The 18,772-nt window shown below is 42.8% G+C and overlaps 1 protein-coding gene across 1 annotated transcript in view; it reads right to left on the bottom strand.

Annotated features, from left to right (window-relative positions):
- llgl2 (LLGL scribble cell polarity complex component 2) overlaps positions 1-16,420 on the bottom strand; it is a 41,535-nt gene extending 25,115 nt beyond the window's left edge. The window contains exons 1-2 of the mRNA XM_069722487.1: positions 16,140-16,420; positions 2,971-3,090 (exon numbers count right to left, since the gene is read on the bottom strand). Of these exons, the coding sequence (XP_069578588.1) occupies positions 2,971-3,045 (75 nt within the window). The 5' untranslated portion in view covers positions 3,046-3,090; positions 16,140-16,420. The remainder of the gene's footprint in view (positions 1-2,970; positions 3,091-16,139) is intronic.
- Positions 16,421-18,772: the final 2,352 nt, after the last annotated feature.

Genomic DNA, 18,772 nt, shown 5'->3' with positions numbered 1-18,772 from the left:
TGAGGGCCACAACTTCCGTTTAAAATTAAAAGCCATCCAGTTTCCACAACCAAGAAGTAACAAATGCATGGATTCATTTTCCAGCACCACACTGAGACATGATGTTACTGATTTTGACAATAACACAGATGAAAAAAAAAAAAGAAAACCTGAAACTGTGAAACTCCGTGTCTGGTTTTCAGTCATCACTGAAATATATCTATTAGATGAGATTTGATGCAACGTAGTGCAGTTCCTTTAATCCCAATAACTTGTTCCAGTCTCTGGGAAAAAGATGTTGCACCCAATGGAGTCAAATGCAGCACTGAGATCTGCAGAACAAGTGTGAAGACGAGTAGGAAGATGAGTATGAAGACGAGTATGAAGACGAGTATGAAGACGAATGTGAAGATGAGTGTGAAGATGAGTAGGAAGATGAGTAGGAAGATGAGTAGGAAGACGAGTAGGAAGATGAGTAGGAAGACGAATGTAAAGATGAGTATAAAGATGAGTGTATAAGTATAAAGATGAGTATAAAGATGAGTATAGAGATGAACGTAAAGATGAGTGTAAAGATGAGTATGAAGATGAATGTAAAGATGAGTGTAAAGATGAGTATGAAGATGAGTAGGAAGATGAACGTAAAGATGAGTATAAAGTTGAGTAGGAAGATGAGTAGGAAGATGAATATAAAGATGAGTAGGAAGATGAGTAGGAAGATGAGTATAAAGATGAGCAGGAAGATGAGTAGGAAGATGAATGTAAAGATGAGTATATGAGTATAAAGATGAGTAGGAAGACGAGTAGGAAGACGAGTGTGAAAACGAGTGTGAAGATGAGTAGGAAGATGAACGTAAAGATGAGTATAAAGATGAGTAGGAAGATGAATGTAAAGATGAGTAGGAAGACGAGTATGAAGACGAGTAGGAAGACGAGTCTGAAGACGAGTATGAAGATGAATGTGAAGACGAGTAGGAAGACGAGTAGGAAGATGAATGTAAAGATGAGTAGGAAGATGAGTAGGAAGACGAGTATGAAGACGAGTATGAAGACGAGTATAAGAGTATAAAGATGAGTAGGAAGACGAATAGGAAGACGAGTAGGAAGACGAGTAGGAAGACGAGTAGGAAGATGAATGTAAAGATGAAGACGAGTAGGAAGACGAGTATAAAGATGAGTAGGAAGACGAGTAGGAAGACTAGTAGGAAGACGAGTGTAAAGATGAGTGTAAAGATGAGTATATGAATATAAAGATGAGTAGGAAGATGAGTATAGAGATGTGTGTAAAGATGAGTATGAAGATGAACGTAAAGATGAGTGTAAAGATGAGTATGAAGATGAGTAGGAAGATGAACGTAAAGATGAGTATAAAGATGAGTAGGAAGATGAGTAGGAAGATGAATGTAAAGATGAGTAGGAAGACGAGTAGGAAGACGAGTGTAAAGACGAGTATATGAGTATAAAGATGAGTAGGAAGACGAGTATGAAGACGAGTGTGAAGATGAGTGTGAAGACGAGTGTGAAGATGAGTAGGAAGATGAACGTAAAGATGAGTAGGAAGACGAGTATGAAGACGAGTATAAAGACGAGTAGGAAGATGAACGTAAAGATGAGCGTAAAGATGAGTGTAAAGATGAGTATGAAGATGAGTATGAAGACGAGTAGGAAGACGAGTATGAAGACGAGTAGGAAGATGAGTATATGAGTATAAAGACGAGTATGAAGATGAGTATATGAGTATAAAGACGAGTATGAAGATGAGTATGAGTATAAAGACGAGTATGAAGACGAGTATGAAGACGAGTATAAAGATGAGTATGAAGATGAGTATAAAGATGAGTATGAAGACCAGTATGAAGACGAGTATGAAGACGAGTATATGAGTATAAAGACGAGTATGAAGATGAGTATATGAGTATAAAGACGAGTATGAAGATGAGTATATGAGTATAAAGACGAGTATGAAGACGAGTATGAAGATGAGTATAAAGATGAGTAGGAAGACGAGTAGGAAGACGAGTAGGAAGATGAGTATAAAGATGAGTATGAAGATGAGTATGAAGATGAGTAGGAAGACCAGTATGAAGACGAGTATGAAGATGAGTATATGAGTATAAAGACGAGTATGAAGATGAGTATATGAGTATGAAGACGAGTATGAAGACGAGTATGAAGATGAGTATAAAGATGAGTAGGAAGACGAGTAGGAAGACGAGTAGGAAGACGAGTAGGAAGACCAGTATGAAGATGAGTATGAAGACGAGTATGAAGATGAGTGTAAAGATGAATATATGAGTATGAAGACGAGTATGAAGATGAGTGTATTGTCTGAGGCTCTGTGCTGTGATTCACTCCACATCCTGACTGAAAATCTTCAAACACACTGCTCCACAGATGGTCACATATTTGATGTTCAACAATTTCTTCAAGAATCCCAGGAATAAAGGAGAGGCTGGATGGAGGTCTGGAGTCAGCTAAAACGTGTGGATCAAGTTCTTATCGTGGACATTTAATTACTCCAACGATAAAAGCCTGTGAGAAAGTGGGTCATGCAGCCCGACGACGAGCACGCAGGTCATTTTACCTAACAGGGGTTGAAGAAGAATAAAGTTCATGTTTGGGAAAAATTAAATTCATGTCCTTAATCGATAGAAATGTTGCAGAAGGACTTGAATCCAACAGTTGATGTGAGCCACACCACCTCCAAGCTGGAGCTGTTCTCCTTCAAGGTGATATCTGTGCAGGTTACATTCACAAGCTCCAGCTCCATCCTGGAGAAGCACAGCAGCTGCTGTCCTTAACTTACACTTTCTGACACAAGCTAGTTTCCACGGTTGCATTTGACAGATTTTTGAGACGCAATGAAAACGGTCGTGATCTAAATCCCTGATGCATGTGCTCAGATTACCCGTCTCACCTGGTTTCTCTCAGCAACCTGGTGACTTCATGTCAACACAGTGCAGATGTGCGTGTTGTGTCGGGTTCACTTGCCTTGTTGAAATGGTAGAGTTCCTGTTTGAGTCGATCTCTCTGGGACTCCTGGCCGTGTCGCCTGAACCTCTTCATCCTGTCTCAGCACCGGCGTGGAGCCTGCAGGCCCACTGATGCACGCTGGAGGGAGGGAGAGAGGGAGGGGGAGTAATTACAATTCCAGGTAATTACATGCTGGTTCTTATTCATACAGCAGCACAACTGTGTTTTCCAACTGTTTGAACTCCAAGATGAGTCTGTAAATGTGTGTCCCCTCTGAACACTAATGCCAAAACCCAGCCAGTAATCTGTGGAGTCTCAGCTGATTGACTGTTTTCTCCACCAAGGCTCAGGACGAAAGGAATTCTACAGACGGAGTGGCACTTTGTCATCTGAATAACACACACACACACACACACACACACGCACGCACGCACGCACGCACGCACGCACGCACACACACACACACACACACACACACACACACACACACACACACACACACACACACACACACACTCTCTGTCCAGCCTCTTTAGCAGCAAATGGCAGCTGATGAAAACACCTGTCACACACAGAGGTGGTTTCCATAGAGGCCACTTCAGAGACAGGGAGAGAGGAGAGGAAAGGGGGGAGGAGGGAGACAATGGAAGGAAAAAATAGAATCCTTGCATTCTTTCTTTCACAATCAGTGGAGGCCTCTGAGCTGGCCTCTGTGGGGGCCTCTGTGCTGGCCTCTGTGCTGGCCTCTGTGCTGGCCTCTGTGGGGGCCTTTGAGCTGGCCTCTGAGCTGGCCTCTGTGGGGGCCTTTGAGCTGGCCTCTGAGCTGGCCTCTGTGGGGGCCTCTGAGCTGGCCTCTGTGGGGGCCTCTGTGCTCTGTGCACAAGGTTTCAGACGGAGGCACTGGAAAGCTCATAACTGCGGTCAGACGCATGATCCGATGTCACAAGTCCGTGACAAAGGCCCCCGCCGTGAGTCACAGTTTTCTGTCTGAACCAGCTCATTTGTCTCGGTCCAAACCCAGACATAGTTCTGGTTTTACCCTCATATCAGCAGCGCTGCTTTGACTCACTGCTGCGCTGTGTCACACATTTCCAACTTTGGCTGTTCTTGAAACACTGCAGGGACAAACTGGCTGCTAGACCTTCTCTGAGCATTTTAACATGTCTACAGATGTGGATGAATTTGTTGTTAAAGCTCATTAAAATAATAATAACAATAATAATAATAAACTGTATTTGTATAGCACTCTTCATTCAAGAAATGCAGCTCCAAGTGTTTTACAGCAAGAAAATGACATGCAGTGTTTCACATAAAAACATATAACGGAACATTTTAAAATATAGAAAAGAAATGAGATGCACAAGAACAGATAAAATGCATAAAATTAAACAGAGTTCAAATGTAAAATAAGCAATATGCATTTTAAAAGACTCTGTAGTTCAAGAGAGCTTCAACAATGATTCATTTCTCCAGAAAAATGAGAAAATTAAACACAATTGTCAGAAAATTTGACATTAATTATCATTTTTGACACAAAGATTATTGTAAAAGGGCCTGAACAGATTGAATGGTGCCCCTAGAAAGAAATGAGAAATGGGTTATAATCATATTTCAGACTGTTTTCTTTAATAATTGTTACACGTCTTCAATCTTGTAAACAGTCATTTTTAAATGGAGAAAGGTGTTCACTGCTGTTTGGTATCACTGTGTGCAGCACACATGAGATGGCAAAGAACATGAGAGGCCAACATGTTGAAGTTAACCGCTGTTAGAGCATCTCCAACCAGCTTCATGTTCCTGGGACTACAGCTGCAAATGTTAGGAAGCAGTTTACGGTCCGTGGGACCAGAGTCAAACTGTCTGGATGCAGCAGCAGGAGGAACATGACTGGACCGGACTGAACAGGAGGACTGATGGTCCACAAACAACCAGAGATACAAGCTGAGCTCCAGGGTCTCTGCACATCCGTGTCAGATCGCAGCATCACTCACTTTCTGAGCTGAGAAGAACTTGCAAAAATGACAAGCCACAATGCATCTGGGAGAAAGTCATTTGGACAGATGAGACAAGATTGGAGGTTTTTGATGTCCCATCAGCTTTGTGTTCACAGAGGAAAAGATGAAGTTCTCCAAGAATGAAACACCATACCAGCTGTGAAACATGAAGGTTCGGTTCTGAGAGCCTTGAATCTGTGCAGCTCAATGAAATCTCAAGATTATCAAGGAACTCTGCAGCCAAACGTGTTGCCCAGTGTTACAAAGCTCTGTCTCAGTCACAGTCCTACAGCAGGACAATGACCAAAACACACAGCTGAAAGCAGCCACAATGGATCAGAACCAAACATTGGATTGTTCTGAAGATATCCTCTGAATATCTGGTCTGGTCTGAATATATCAAACATCTAGAGAGCTGAAACGCCTTCAAACCAGAGACAGCTGGAGCAGCTTGTTCTGGATAAGTGGACCGAAGTACTGCTGACAGGAAGTCCCGCTGAGACGCACAAGTCGTCAGTTTGCAGTGATTCACTCTGGAGGTTGTGCTACAGGTCAGGTTCAGGGTCCCAGCAATACTTCATTATCTAAAATATTTAGTTAAAAAGAAAAAAGATGGATGACATTTACTTTTGACATGTTTTCATGGAGGGGTGAGAGAGAGAGAGACAGAGAGAGACACAGAGAGAGACAGACAGAGAGAGACAGAGAGAGAGAGAGACAGAGAGAGAGAGAGACAGAGCGACAGAGAGAGAGACAGAGAGAGAGACAGAGAGAGAGACAGAGAGAGAGAGAGAGAGAGAGAGAGAGAGAGACAGAGAGAGAGACAGAGAGAGAGACAGAGAGAGAGAGAGAGAGAGAGAGAGAGAGAGAGAGACAGAGAGAGAGCAAGAGACAGAGAGAGAGACAGAGAGAGAGAGAGAGACAGAGAGAAAGACAGAGAGAGACACAGAGAGAGACAGAGAGACAGACAGACAGAGAGAGAGACAGAGAGACAGAGAGAGAGACAGAGAGAGAGAGAGAGAGACAGCGAGAGACAGAGAGAGAGACAGACAGAGAGAGAGCAGAGAGAGAGAGACAGAGAGAGAGAGAGAGAGAGAGAGAGAGAGACAGAGAGAGAGACAGAGACAGAGAGAGAGAGACAGAGACACAGAGAGAGAGACAGAGACACAGAGAGAGAGACAGAGCTGTAAGCTCTGCTCACAATGACAGAGTGGGAGGTCAGGAATCTACTGATGGAAAACCAAAACTTTACAATCTGTTTTTATTTTTATTTTTTTTAAACTATACACATGTAAACAGTGACTCAGGCAACCAACATGGAAAGCTAGAGTTCATCTTTTAAAAACAAACCCAAAAACTTATATTGTGCACGTTTCAAGATTCTGGCAGTTCAACCATATATTTTTGATTTCGCATGACTTGGCATTTATATCAATTTAAAGGGATTTATTGTACTGTCAGGAGTTTTACAAATATGTATAATATTTTTAAAAGGACTGTGTGAAACATTATTTTCGTCCTGACTTGGTATTCTGTAAAATAAACACACATGGCGACACATTTCCGTCCAGCCTTTCTTTTCACACTACACCTGACAGAAGCACTCGTTTAAGGGTATACTTCCTCTAGTGGCACGAAGGAGTATTCATTCCTGTCTTGGTACTTTGGAGGAAAACGAAACAGTAGCAGGTGTTTCCAGACCGGAGGAACTAGTTCACAGCTCTAAGAACGGTGGGACTGTCCTCACCGCAGGAACTGAGAACCTTTTAAGTTCCCTTAACTATGTTTTGTGGGACTTTTTTAGCTCCTCCCTCTGCCTAGGTACTCTCCCCCGTTGCCATAGCAACTGTCATGACACACACAGGAGCAAAGACAACCGCTGTGTTTAAAACACAGTCAGCAGGTAAACTACAGCTACCAACCAAGTTTCAGCTGAAGGCACAACACTGAGAAATGAGACGACAACAAACGTGCCGGCTTTATTGATCCGATCCACATCGGAGGAAATACAGCGCGACTTCCTTTCAACAAGGGGAATTTAAAAAGTGGCTCCGTTGACGTGCTGCTCAGCGGTGTGATGATGTTTGAAGCAGGTTGTTGAGGATTTTTTTAAATGTAAAATGTGATCGTTTGACTTCAGACACAAGTTCCTGAAAATGTTTCACAATAAAAGCCTTTTTATCAGGGGTTTCTTTCTCATAAAAGGCTAAAGGGCTTTTAGTTTGAAAAATACAGGAAGTGTTGAGTTTCTATTGACCTGTGATGCAAAACTAACAACGCAAATGATATCGGATCATAAGGAGGCTTCAAATGGATCAGTTAATATATCTTAAATATAATTATGATAAATTAAACTGTTCCTTTTGTTTTTATTGTTTCTCTTGAATGAAAAACGCTTTGGATTTTCAAACAGATAAAATATGTTGATGAACTTTAACCGGATCAAGTAAACTGAAAACTGTATTTCATCAATTGGTGAAATAAGTGGTGCAGCGTTGCTACGGCAACAGTGATGTCATTACACAGTTCTGCTGGTGGCGTGAATGCAAACAGCGAAAGGCCGGAGAACCCGTTTAGTTCTGGAGGAACTAAATACGATGGAAGTCGTTCCCTTCAAGAACGTGTTTGGTCTGAAAAGGTCTCGTGACTCCGTGTTTTCATGTCCCTGAACATATATATATATCTTGACCGTCTGTGGAGGGACAACGTCCTCACACAGCCACTGCTGGCTTTTTTAAAAAAAATTTAATTTATCAGAGTTATGCATGTTTTTTTGTTTCACATGTTTGCTATAGCAGTTTGGTGTTAAATAATGAGTTGTGGGTTATTAATTGTTGTGGTATAGAGTTACCAGCATCAGTAAGCAGGATATTCCTGTTTCCAGGAACATGGAGGCGTCTCCTGTAAATATCGTCATCAAGGTGTTCTGACGTGTTCCACACAGCAAAATGTTTTGTTTTTTTATCTTTACACAACGTTTCCAGTCTTTCGTTGACCCTGTTCCAACTTTTTTGAGACATGTTGCTGCCATTAAATTCAAAATGAGCAAATATTTTATATAAAACAACAAAATGTCTCAGTTTCAACATTTAATATGTTGCCTTTAGTTGTTTTTTTACATTTTACACAGCATCACAACTTTTGGGGAACCGGGATTGTAGAGTTGTAACTTTGGTTCCATGAGTGTGTGTTTAGTTTTCTGTCCAACAAGTATATGCAGTAACTATATTGTGACGATGTGAAAAATGTATATAGTTCAGGAATTAAAAATAGTACAGCAGCTGGACGGGTGTACCGCCCAGCATTAATGTGTGAGTTTCACACATCCTAATCCCACTCTACACTCTCTCTACAAGCACATTAATTGTGGCCTTTCAAGTAATCTGACAGACACTGGAGCACATATTACCCAGTCATTAAAACACACTCGTGTTATTTCTTTCACCAGCTACTTATCAAGGGCCAAAGTTGGGGATGAACATTGTAATTATGTGAACTGCAGTGACATTTAAGGCTGTAAATTCAGACAGTCAGATTAAAACCCTCTCTGCTGAGAAGAGGAACAAAAAATCAAAGAAGCTGAAACTTAGTTAGAAAAAAAGTTGTATTATTTATGAATGTTGTCCAGTTCTACCACTGTCCCACAGGGATCTATTAGGACTGATTTCTGTATGAAGTTTCAGTATCTACATGTATATTTAACTGGATTACAGGTACAAGTGAAGGTGAGATTTTGTCATCTTATTTCTAGAATGAACTTTGTTTTGTCACTATTGAACTTTACAACCATTATAATTATTAAATTTTATCCCCTACCGTTGTCTGAAAGAAACAAAGTACGAACGTACTCAGAACTGCAGTTATGTCCAGCAACTACTTCATTATTTGCTTACTTCTTGTGGCCGTTTTATTCCACTCGTGCTTTTTTGTGTCGCTCACGCAGACCTGCAGTCCAGACGTGGTGGACACCGGTGAACGTTACCCGAGCTGATGGCAGATACACTCGGTACGTATCAGTGGACAAACCTCGACCCCAAACTGCTGAAAACCATAGCAGAACATCAGCATTGTTTGAATACACCCAACCTGTAACTACTGAAAGTCACAAGGATGCTAATGTGAAGCTAGCAGTCAAACCCAGAGAACCCGAATCCGTCTGCCTCGATGTCAGTGTGGACAAAAAAACTGAAAAATATCCTGCCTCCATTTCATATATTTCATCCCAAAAATCCAGTAGCGGTCGGTCTGTACGAAATACAACCTTTAACCCTGCGTCCTCAAACTGTCAGTCTGCTCCTGGTCATTCGCTGGTCGTTCTTCCTCACTCTGATTATAAGATGGACCTTTGAAAGTCTGAGACTCTGAACAGTCAACAGGACATTCAGCTTCACAGGAGACTGTTTGCAGGAAACTGTGAATCAGTTTGAACACAGAGGTTCATTTACGTTGTGGACGAGCTTGTTACTGTGAAACTGTTAGTTTCAGGTCAATCAGCAGAACAACGGAGCAGCGAAGTGAGACGCCGAGGTCGGTTTGTGACCGACGGTCTGGCCCAACTCGTATGGACTTTCCCAGGAATTTCACTCGGCAGAAAGAGAGCAGTGGACATGAAAGGAATAACAGCAGATGACAGTGAACGGGCCGTCTTTCATCACGTTGTTTGATCTGCCGAGAGCTCACCTCTCAGGAGGACAAGGCTATAAACTGTATTTACCTTTGATAGCAGATTCAGCCGGTTTATTGACTCATGTCACAGTCACATTCTTCACATTCATCTCTGCGGTCCAATGGGAACATCACAGGAACCGATACCAAGCTGAAACCAAAATACTGAGAATACGATGGTGCTTGTTATCTGTAAAGGTATTAAAAGTATCATTTTGCAAACTAATTAACTTTTTGACATCTGTAATCGTCTCTGCACATTTCTCCTGTTAGCACCATGACGTCAAATCTCACAACTCCATTTTACCATTGAAACATGCCTAAAATGTTGTAACAATATTTAATCTATGTATTACACTCACAGACTATATAAAAGAGTTCGTAGCTTCAGGTCTGTAAAATGGTTCTGATCCAGAAGTGTCTTCAGCTGCAATACCAGCGAGTGCCACTAGAGGTCGGCTCCAAAAGCCTCCGGCTCCATAGACTCCCATTCAACTTCTCTCATCAAATCCAAAGTGAATAAAATGTGTCCATCAGTTATCTCGGTGTTGTTAGCTAAAGTCACTCCTTCTTCTTAGTTTTCTGGAGGTCCATCTGAAAATAATCCCTCATTCATTAGAAAAGAAGATTCAAGAAGACCTGGTTTTGGGGGCGTGTCTGTTTGATTGACAGGCCTGTGGTGCAGTCAGGTTACAGCTATCGGTGGGCGGGGCGTAGTATAGTCATGGTTTCCAATCAGATCGGTCAGATCCACCTCTGGCTCCTCCCCCAGCTCGTCCAAATATGGTCACTTCCTGCCCCAAACCGCTCCGAACTAGCAAAGATGGTGACGGACAGAATCTGAACCGGAGGATTCATAACGTTCACAAACCAACGATGACATCACTGGTGGTTGATGACATCACTGATGGTTCCCGCTTGATTACACCTCAGCTATTTCTTATTTTCATATTTCAGGAAGCTGGGAAGAAGAAATGCTTTGTCACCATTAACAAATTGATTGTTTTTCTTTTTCATGGCACAATATGGTATCCTTGTTCTTTTTTAACTCCATTGTACTATCCAACCTTCGTTCTTGAAATTTTTTTTTTACTTTTTTTAAATGAAAGAATTAATATTTGAATAAATTAATTCCATTGGTGTATTTTTTGCCGTGCTTTCAGAATTGTTGTGTTGTGAGTTGTAGAATTTCAATGGTATTTCATTTCGCTGTGATGTCATCAAATTCCCAGCATATCCACTGAACCATCACAGTTGAGAAGGGCGTCAATGGAGGAAAAAAAAAAAGTACAAAAAAAACAAAACATGCTTGGACACGACGATAGCAGCAGCAGCCTGGAGAGACGGCAGCTCGACCCGCAGAGCTGCTGCACGCTGATTCAGAGGGACGAGTGGCCGGGAAATGCCAGGCATCCAAAACATCTGACTTGTGAGCTTACGCAATCAGCAGCCTCCACAGCACTCGCTGTGAGACAGGAAAGAGGGAGTAATGACAACCAGCAACTCCCTGAGTGACATCTGAAGAACAAACACACCGATTCTCTGTCTCAAATAATGAAGTCAGCAATGAAAACCACATTCACACAGGTGTAGTCCAACCTGCTCAACAGCTGCTGGTGGACTCAGTCTACATTTTGTGTTTACTTGTGTTATCTTTCACTAATATTTAAATTTGTTTGATGATCTGAAACATTTAAGCGTGACAGACATGCAAAAAAATTGGAAATCAGGAAGGAGTCAAACACTTTTTCACACCACTGTACACACACACACACACACACACACACACACACACACACACACACACACACACACACACACACACACACACCAAATAAAAGTGAGTGTGTACGGCCCTACACCTCGTGGATCTTGAGGTTGACATCACGGAGCTATTCTGGGCTGTCGTGATCCACGTGAAGTACAAAGTGCTCTCTGGTGTATTTACACTGAAGAATGCAGTTCATAAGTCAGAGCAGTGGGAGGAGTCAGTAACGACTACCCATGACAGAGATGCTTCCTTCCAGTGTCTCCAACACAACAGAGAGGAGATCTTTTCAGTTCTGGGTGCGGCTGGCAGGATATCATATCTCCCACCAACCCACTCCCTCCTTCCTGTAATCAGAACCAGAGACATGAACTACTGAAGCTCAGATTCTCACTGGCCTCCATTCACGTAGTCCTCAGGACATTCACACAGAGCGGATCTAAAGGAGGCTCGCTTCACTTTACCACAAAATAAAACCAACTTCAGATTAATGCATCACAGAAAACTGGAGCAGCAACTTCGGAGACGGTCGGATTCCCGTCAGACAACAGGACGACGGCTGCAGGAGGCCGATGGGAGACGGCAGTGATGTGTTTATTCTTTAGTTTCTTAATGACGCCTTTAGGTGAATTACCACCACATTACTACCAGGCGCCATTAAAAACAAGCAAAAATATACTTGATACAACTTAATTTTGTATTATTTGATGACTATTTGAAAATCATGACCCTTCCCTAAAGAAAAACAGCATTCATTTGCATTTTTTGGAGGAGATGTACACGGTATACAGTATAATAAAGAACAGATTGAATAGCACTGAATAAAAACCAAATCCTACAAGAACAATAGAAGTTTATGATAATGTTTGGTGCAATCACATCATCTATATGAGGCAGCAAGTGCAAGCCTGCAGTTTCACATTTAATAAATAATTGCAATTTAAACTGGAGGTAGACATTTTCTTCAAAACGTTGAGTCCTACTTTGGGTTCAGTGAGACTCTGTTTACTGTTGAAGCTGTAAAATGGTACATAAATAGTTTTGAGCAACAAAACTGAGAATTTGATCCATTTGGTGTAAAAAATATTAGCAAATTCTAGAAGAGCTGCAGTCAGTCATTTTATTCCAATTCAAGTTCAGTTTGGACATTTATGGCCAAACACCTGTTAAAGTTTCTTGTGCTGCAGGAAATGGAGCCTAGTTAACGTTTACCAATAGTGAGGCGTTTAGGGAACATCGGTAAATTGTAGGATCTAGCAAAAGCTTCCATTGGAGGTTTTGGGGAAAATCAGTGTAGCAGTCCGAACAATACTTTGTACACGTGTTTTAGACATCTGTTAAATGTAGCTACAGAAAACAAGCGACAGACTTCAGCTCTCCTCTCTAAAGGCATGAAAACTAAAGACTCGTGCTGTAATGCGTCATTTTCTTTTTCTGAAACGGATTGTTTAGGAATTTTTTTTATTTTTTTTTTTATTAATTTGATACACTTTATTAATCCCCGAGGGGAAATGTCTTCACTACAGCAGGGGGGCTCTCAGGGGGGAGATGCTGCAGCAGGCTGCCACTAGCGCGGCGCCAGGTAACCTGACCTGAGGTGCATGTTTTTGGATGATGGGAGGAAGCCGGAGAACCCGGAGAGAACCCACGCAAGCACAGGGAGAACATGCAAACTCCGCACAGAAAGGCCCAGGACCGGATTTGAACCTGGAACCTTTTTGCTGTGAGGCGATGGTGCTAACCACTGCACCACCGTGCCGCCCTAACAGGTACTGAAGTCAAAGTATCCGAACTGCACTAGAAAGGGTTTGAAGGACAACCAGTCCTGCACGTGTCCTTTAAACAAAAAGCATGTAGTAGGTTTGCTCCTGATGTTACAAGCTTTGACTTTCCCTCTTGTGATCGTCGACAGACCAAATTATTTGCTTCAAATCCGGCGCTCCTGTTCTCTCCCTCAACCAATAACAACACAGCGTTACACTACGTGATGCGGAGCAGCAGCAACCAGCCGTGAGGTGAAATGAACCCAGTGACAAAGAAAGAAAAAGAAAACGTACAGAAAACTAAACTTTTGTGTCTAATAAAAGAAGAAACTTGATTGTTTTCCCCTTCCTGTTGTCCAGATCTGATGTCTGCATGCACCTTGCAGCTACTAGTAAAACCACCCGACACCGTGATGAATTAGACAAGCTGTAGACCTATTGTTTAAAAATGATGTCATCTTCTGTCAGGTTTATCAATGATGATAAGTTAGTGTTTCTGGATTTCTGTCAACCTCTGATTGGAAGTGTCAACACTGAGTGACAGGAGCTTCATGCACCGTAAACAACAGGGATCACATTAGATTTATACCGTCTTCTCCTGTATCAGGTAAATAAATGCACAAAATATTTCTACTGAAAAATTAAAAAATCATCAGAGACAATCATGATCTTCATTTGAGGCAACAAAAAAAAAGGTGATTCTCATTTCACCCCGAAGTGTGGAGCAACAGATGCAACAGCTCCCGATCAGCTGGATCCTGACAATCACCTCTGGATCTGCTGCAAAGCCTGACGACCAACACAACATTTCACGGTCTCCACTTCCTGTGCCATCCCGTTAACAAACCACCGAGCAGCTGCTTCTGCTGCCTGATAATGTGTTGCACATTGAGAGAGGCTCTCCAGGAATCAAGTTAACAGCTCTGAACGCAGCGTGACAGTCTGAGCCAAGCGCTCCGTTTGAAGTTTACTGGCAGCGTTCGTCTCCTGGACGTCTCCTCACCGGCGCAGCGTCAGATAGAAATACTGTTCAAGTCTTTAAGGACGACACTGTGACGCCGTTTACTGCAAATTCACAACGACAGCTCAGAAATTCCTGCTTTTGTTGGGGACTATTCCCTAAAAGTAGGTGAAAGCTCCTCTCTGGCTTGCCCTGCTTTTTGGGAGGGGCCATTTATTTTGCCTCGATAAGAGTTTCAGGTGGACGTTACCATACAGGTGGAAAAGCACCGAGTCGAGGAGGAACAAAGGCTTTTTGTTTGGTGGGTCCTGGGCTGATACAGGTGGAGGTGGAAGGACGCGTGTCCTTCAGCTGCGTCCCGTCCACGCTGGGAGTGCTGCATACCTTTTGTCTCGAAGACTTAATCAATCCTATTTTGAAAAGGTTAATACAAGAGCAAGTGGTTTACACACGTTGACGATTGGCTTTAGAGTTATCTTTGAATCAATGGATCCCATGTGGGTCAATCTGAGTGACTTCATTTACTACTTCAGCCTAAATGTTGTCATTTTACTGTGAATTTTCCTGGAACTGTCCCAACAGGTGAAACACCTCTTCCTCTTCCTCTCTCTCTCTCTCTCTCACACACACACACACACACACACACACACGTTACTCATGTTTGAAACCAGACCGTTGACTCAAGGGCTTACCAACATACCTGCTGGGGAGACACACCTTGCTCAGGTTAGACGTTTCCGTAATTATGCAACCCTGGCTGCATGGACTCCTCACCTGGATACACACCACGCTGTCTTCAGCACGACTCACCAAAGTACTGATGCATTTCTGGGTCATTTTCTGCTCTGGACTCGGAACCAGCTGAATGACGAGCTGCAAGTTCCTGTCACTCTGTGTGTGTGTGTGTGTGTGTGAGAGAGAGTGTGTGTGTGTGTGTGTGTGTGTGTGTGTGTGTGTGTGTGTGTGAGAGAGAGAGAGTGACAGAGTGTGTGTGTGTGTGTGTGTGTGTGTGTGTGTGTGTGTGTGTGTGAGAGAGAGAGAGTGACAGTGTGTGTGTGTGTGTGTGTGTGTGTGTGTGTGTGTGTGTGTGTGTGTGTGTGTGTGTGTGTGTGTGTGTGTGTGTGAGAGAGAGTGACAGAGTGTGTGTGTGTGTGTGAGAGAGAGAGTGTGTGTGTGTGTGTGTGTGTGTGTGTGTGTGTGTGTGAGAGAGAGAGAGTGACAGAGTGTGTGTGTGTGTGTGTGTGTGTGTGTGTGTGTGTGTGTGTGTGTGTGTGTGTGTGTGTGTGTGTGTGTGTGTGAGAGAGAGAGAGACAGAGTGTGTGCAGAGGTGTATGTGTGTAGGTGTGAGAGAGAGAGAGTGTGTGTGTGTGTGTGTGTGTGTGTGTGTGTGTGTGTGTGTGTGTGTGTGTGTGTGTGTGTGTGTGTGTGTGTGTCTTGTTTACTGTAGCTTTACATCTAACAACAAGCCGAACAAAGGTTGCAACAAGATTTGCATAACCGAACTTAAACCCCCAAAAACGACGATTTAAAGTTGGCATCGTTATAGACAAACTCCTTATTTCACGAAACGTGATTGATAAAGTTTGTACAAGTTACTCAGGGGAAAAGGTCAATTCGGCATCAAAACACAATCCACCAAGCAAACCGTTCAAGCTCAAACACGAGTGTTTTACTGGTGTTGGTGTGTTCTGACAACTTTGTAATAACTCCTTGCTGAGAGCCAAACATGTGGCTCACCAAGCTTTCACTGTGAAAACAGGACATACTTTGTGCGGACAGCAGTTTGATTAATTCCAGAAAATGTCCAAATCAGGCAGCAACACTCAGCTGCCTGATTTCTGGGGACCGTTTCAGGAGCCGAGATTAGCCAGCTAGCCGGGCGACGACCGTGTCCGGACCAGCACCTCCAGCTGGCGGCGGTGGAAGTTCAGGTCGGAACAGACACCGAGGAGCTTAATCATTAGCTCCCGAGCAAACACCTGTAGGGCTCCAGCTCCCTGTGGCCGTGCGGGGCCCACCTCCCACCTCCCACCCACCTGATTCAAAGCGGCCGTTGCTCAGCCGATGTCCGCCGTCTCCAGCCGCTGGATACGATCCACCTCCGGCCAAGTGCCCGGGATCTGAGTTGGCTAGGAGCTCCCTCCTCCGAGGAAGTCAAACAAAATGTGAGCAGACCGAAAGCGAGTACTCCCGAGAATCCGAGCGACGGCGTGTTGGACGTGGACAGATCTCATCCGAGGACCGGTCCCAGACTGAAGTGAGTCGGCGGCTTCTCGTCTCCTCCGCTGCGGCGGTAGCCTCGGTGCTTCCTGCTAGGCTAAACTTCACAGCGGCTCTGACTCCGCCCCTCGTGATGCATTCAAGTGCCCCTCGTGATGCATTCAAGTGCCCCTCGTGATGCATTCAGGTGCACCTCGTAAACTTCTGACGGCGGACCAAGTCCTGCCCAGAGGTCCTGCCCCACTTCCGCGTTAGCTCCTCATCAAAAGCTTTAATGAATCAGTTCAAATTCTCATCAAGAGCTTTATTTATCATTCCTCCTGAAATAATGCACTGGCTTGTTTATTTATTTAAACAATTATTTATTTATTTATAAATTCTTTGGGTGGTAAATCCACCACCAGATAGATAGATAGTTACTTTATGAATCCAACAAGGGGGATTTGTTTTCGTTACAGCAGCATTATAGATACAGGTAAAGAAATAAAATAACACAATAAGAAAATATTAAATGTCAAATTTTAAAATGCACAATATATACAATAAAATAGAATAATATTAAATTAAACTAACTAAACAATAGTGCAAAGATTTAAGCAGCAAACATACAGCCAAAAGTGTTATTGTTAGGTGATGGATTTGACCAGAGGTGAGTTATTGTACAGTCTGATAGCGGTGGGCAGGAATGATCTCCTGTATCAGGAATGATCTCCTGTATCAGGAATGATCTCCTGTATCTGGAATGATCTCCTGTATCTGGAATGATCTCCTGTATCAGGAATGATCTCCTGTATCAGGAATGATCTCCTGTATCTGGAATGATCTCCTGTATCAGGAATGATCTCCTGTATCAGGAATGATCTCCCGTATCAGGAATGATCTCCTGTATCAGGAATGATCTCCCGTATCAGGAATGATCTCCTGTATCAGGAATGATCTCCTGTATCTGGAATGATCTCCTGTATCTGGAATGATCTCCTGTATCAGGAATGATCTCCCGTATCAGGAATGATCTCCCGTATCTGGAATGATCTCCTGTATCAGGAATGATCTCCTGTATCTGGAATGATCTCCTGTATCAGGAATGATCTCCTGTATCAGGAATGATCTCCTGTATCAGGAATGATCTCCTGTATCAGGAATGATCTCCTGTATCAGGAATGATCTCCTGTATCTGGAATGATCTCCTGTATCAGGAATGATCTCCTGTATCAGGAATGATCTCCTGTACCTGGAATGATCTCCTGTATCAGGAATGATCTCCTGTATCTGGAATGATCTCCTGTATCAGGAATGATCTCCTGTATCTGGAATGATCTCCTGTATCAGGAATGATCTCCTGTATCTGGAATGATCTCCTGTATCAGGAATGATCTCCTGTATCAGGAATGATCTCCTGTATCTGGAATGATCTCCTGTATCTGGAATGATCTCCTGTATCTGTCCTTGTGGCAGCGGAGCTGGAGGAGTCTGTTGGAGAAAGTGCACTCCAGCTGATATAATGTTGGATAAAAGCTGTTTTATGTTGAAATGATGAGGAATAGTGAATTTATAATTTGCAGTAGCATGATGCGACTTTAAAGGACATTAAAGCTCACCCTTTTATACCGCTTTATGTGGCTGTCCACTCAGTGTGGAAGGTAAATGTCAGCTGAAGCATTAAATTCTCCTCAGTGCTTCTATATCAACTGAGAAAGCTCAGCAGTTTCTCTTAAGTTTTCCTGCTGGTGGAGACATGTCGCCAGTGCCTACATGTACCAGGATGCATTGCTTCTGTCATCTAACCCAAAATCCTTCAGTTCCCTTTGCCAAGTCTTTCTCCTTAACATCCAACAAAAACGGCACATAATGAAATACGTCTCAGAGGAATAATTCAATTTCTGTTGCAGTTTCTGGAAGGTTCGCGGCCTCTCTCCAAACGCTGGCTTAAATAAATACAATCCAGTCAGACAAAACACTGTCAAATATATTTTCATCCACAACATCCTCTGCACTCATATTTTTGTATTACAAACGTATGTAGTTACAGTACAAGCGAAGAAAACAAGGTTTTGGCATCTGAAGCGCCTCCTCGTCGTTCCTCCAACTACGACACCGCTCACGTCAAGTGACGCCGCTGGTGTCGATTTTGCAGCTGGTTATTATACATCCAGCAACAAATCCCTCAATAACTTTTGTATTATATAAAAGTTATTGAGGAATTTGTTGCTTCAATTGACTACAAACCATCAACGATGTGGCGATTGGCAGTAACTTTCCACATTCGGTCAAAATGAAGTTATTGTTGTTATTAAAACTGTTTCACCACAGAAGGTGTCATTTGAGGTAAGAACAGCAAGAAAACAGGTCAAAACTAAAACTGCAGTGCACGTTAGGCTAGCTGTTTCCTGATTCTTTATTTCACATAAATACAAAAGCTGAATCTTAATTAATAATGGAGGAAAAGGTA

This window comes from Brachyistius frenatus, unplaced genomic scaffold (assembly GCF_029030835.1).
Source record: "Brachyistius frenatus isolate BFR_SWC_R1_liver_20210118 unplaced genomic scaffold, ASM2903083v1 Contig_293, whole genome shotgun sequence".
Classification (NCBI taxonomy): domain Eukaryota; kingdom Metazoa; phylum Chordata; class Actinopteri; family Embiotocidae; genus Brachyistius; species Brachyistius frenatus.
Note: the sequence above shows the minus strand (reverse complement) of the source record. Positions and strands in the feature narration are given on the sequence as shown.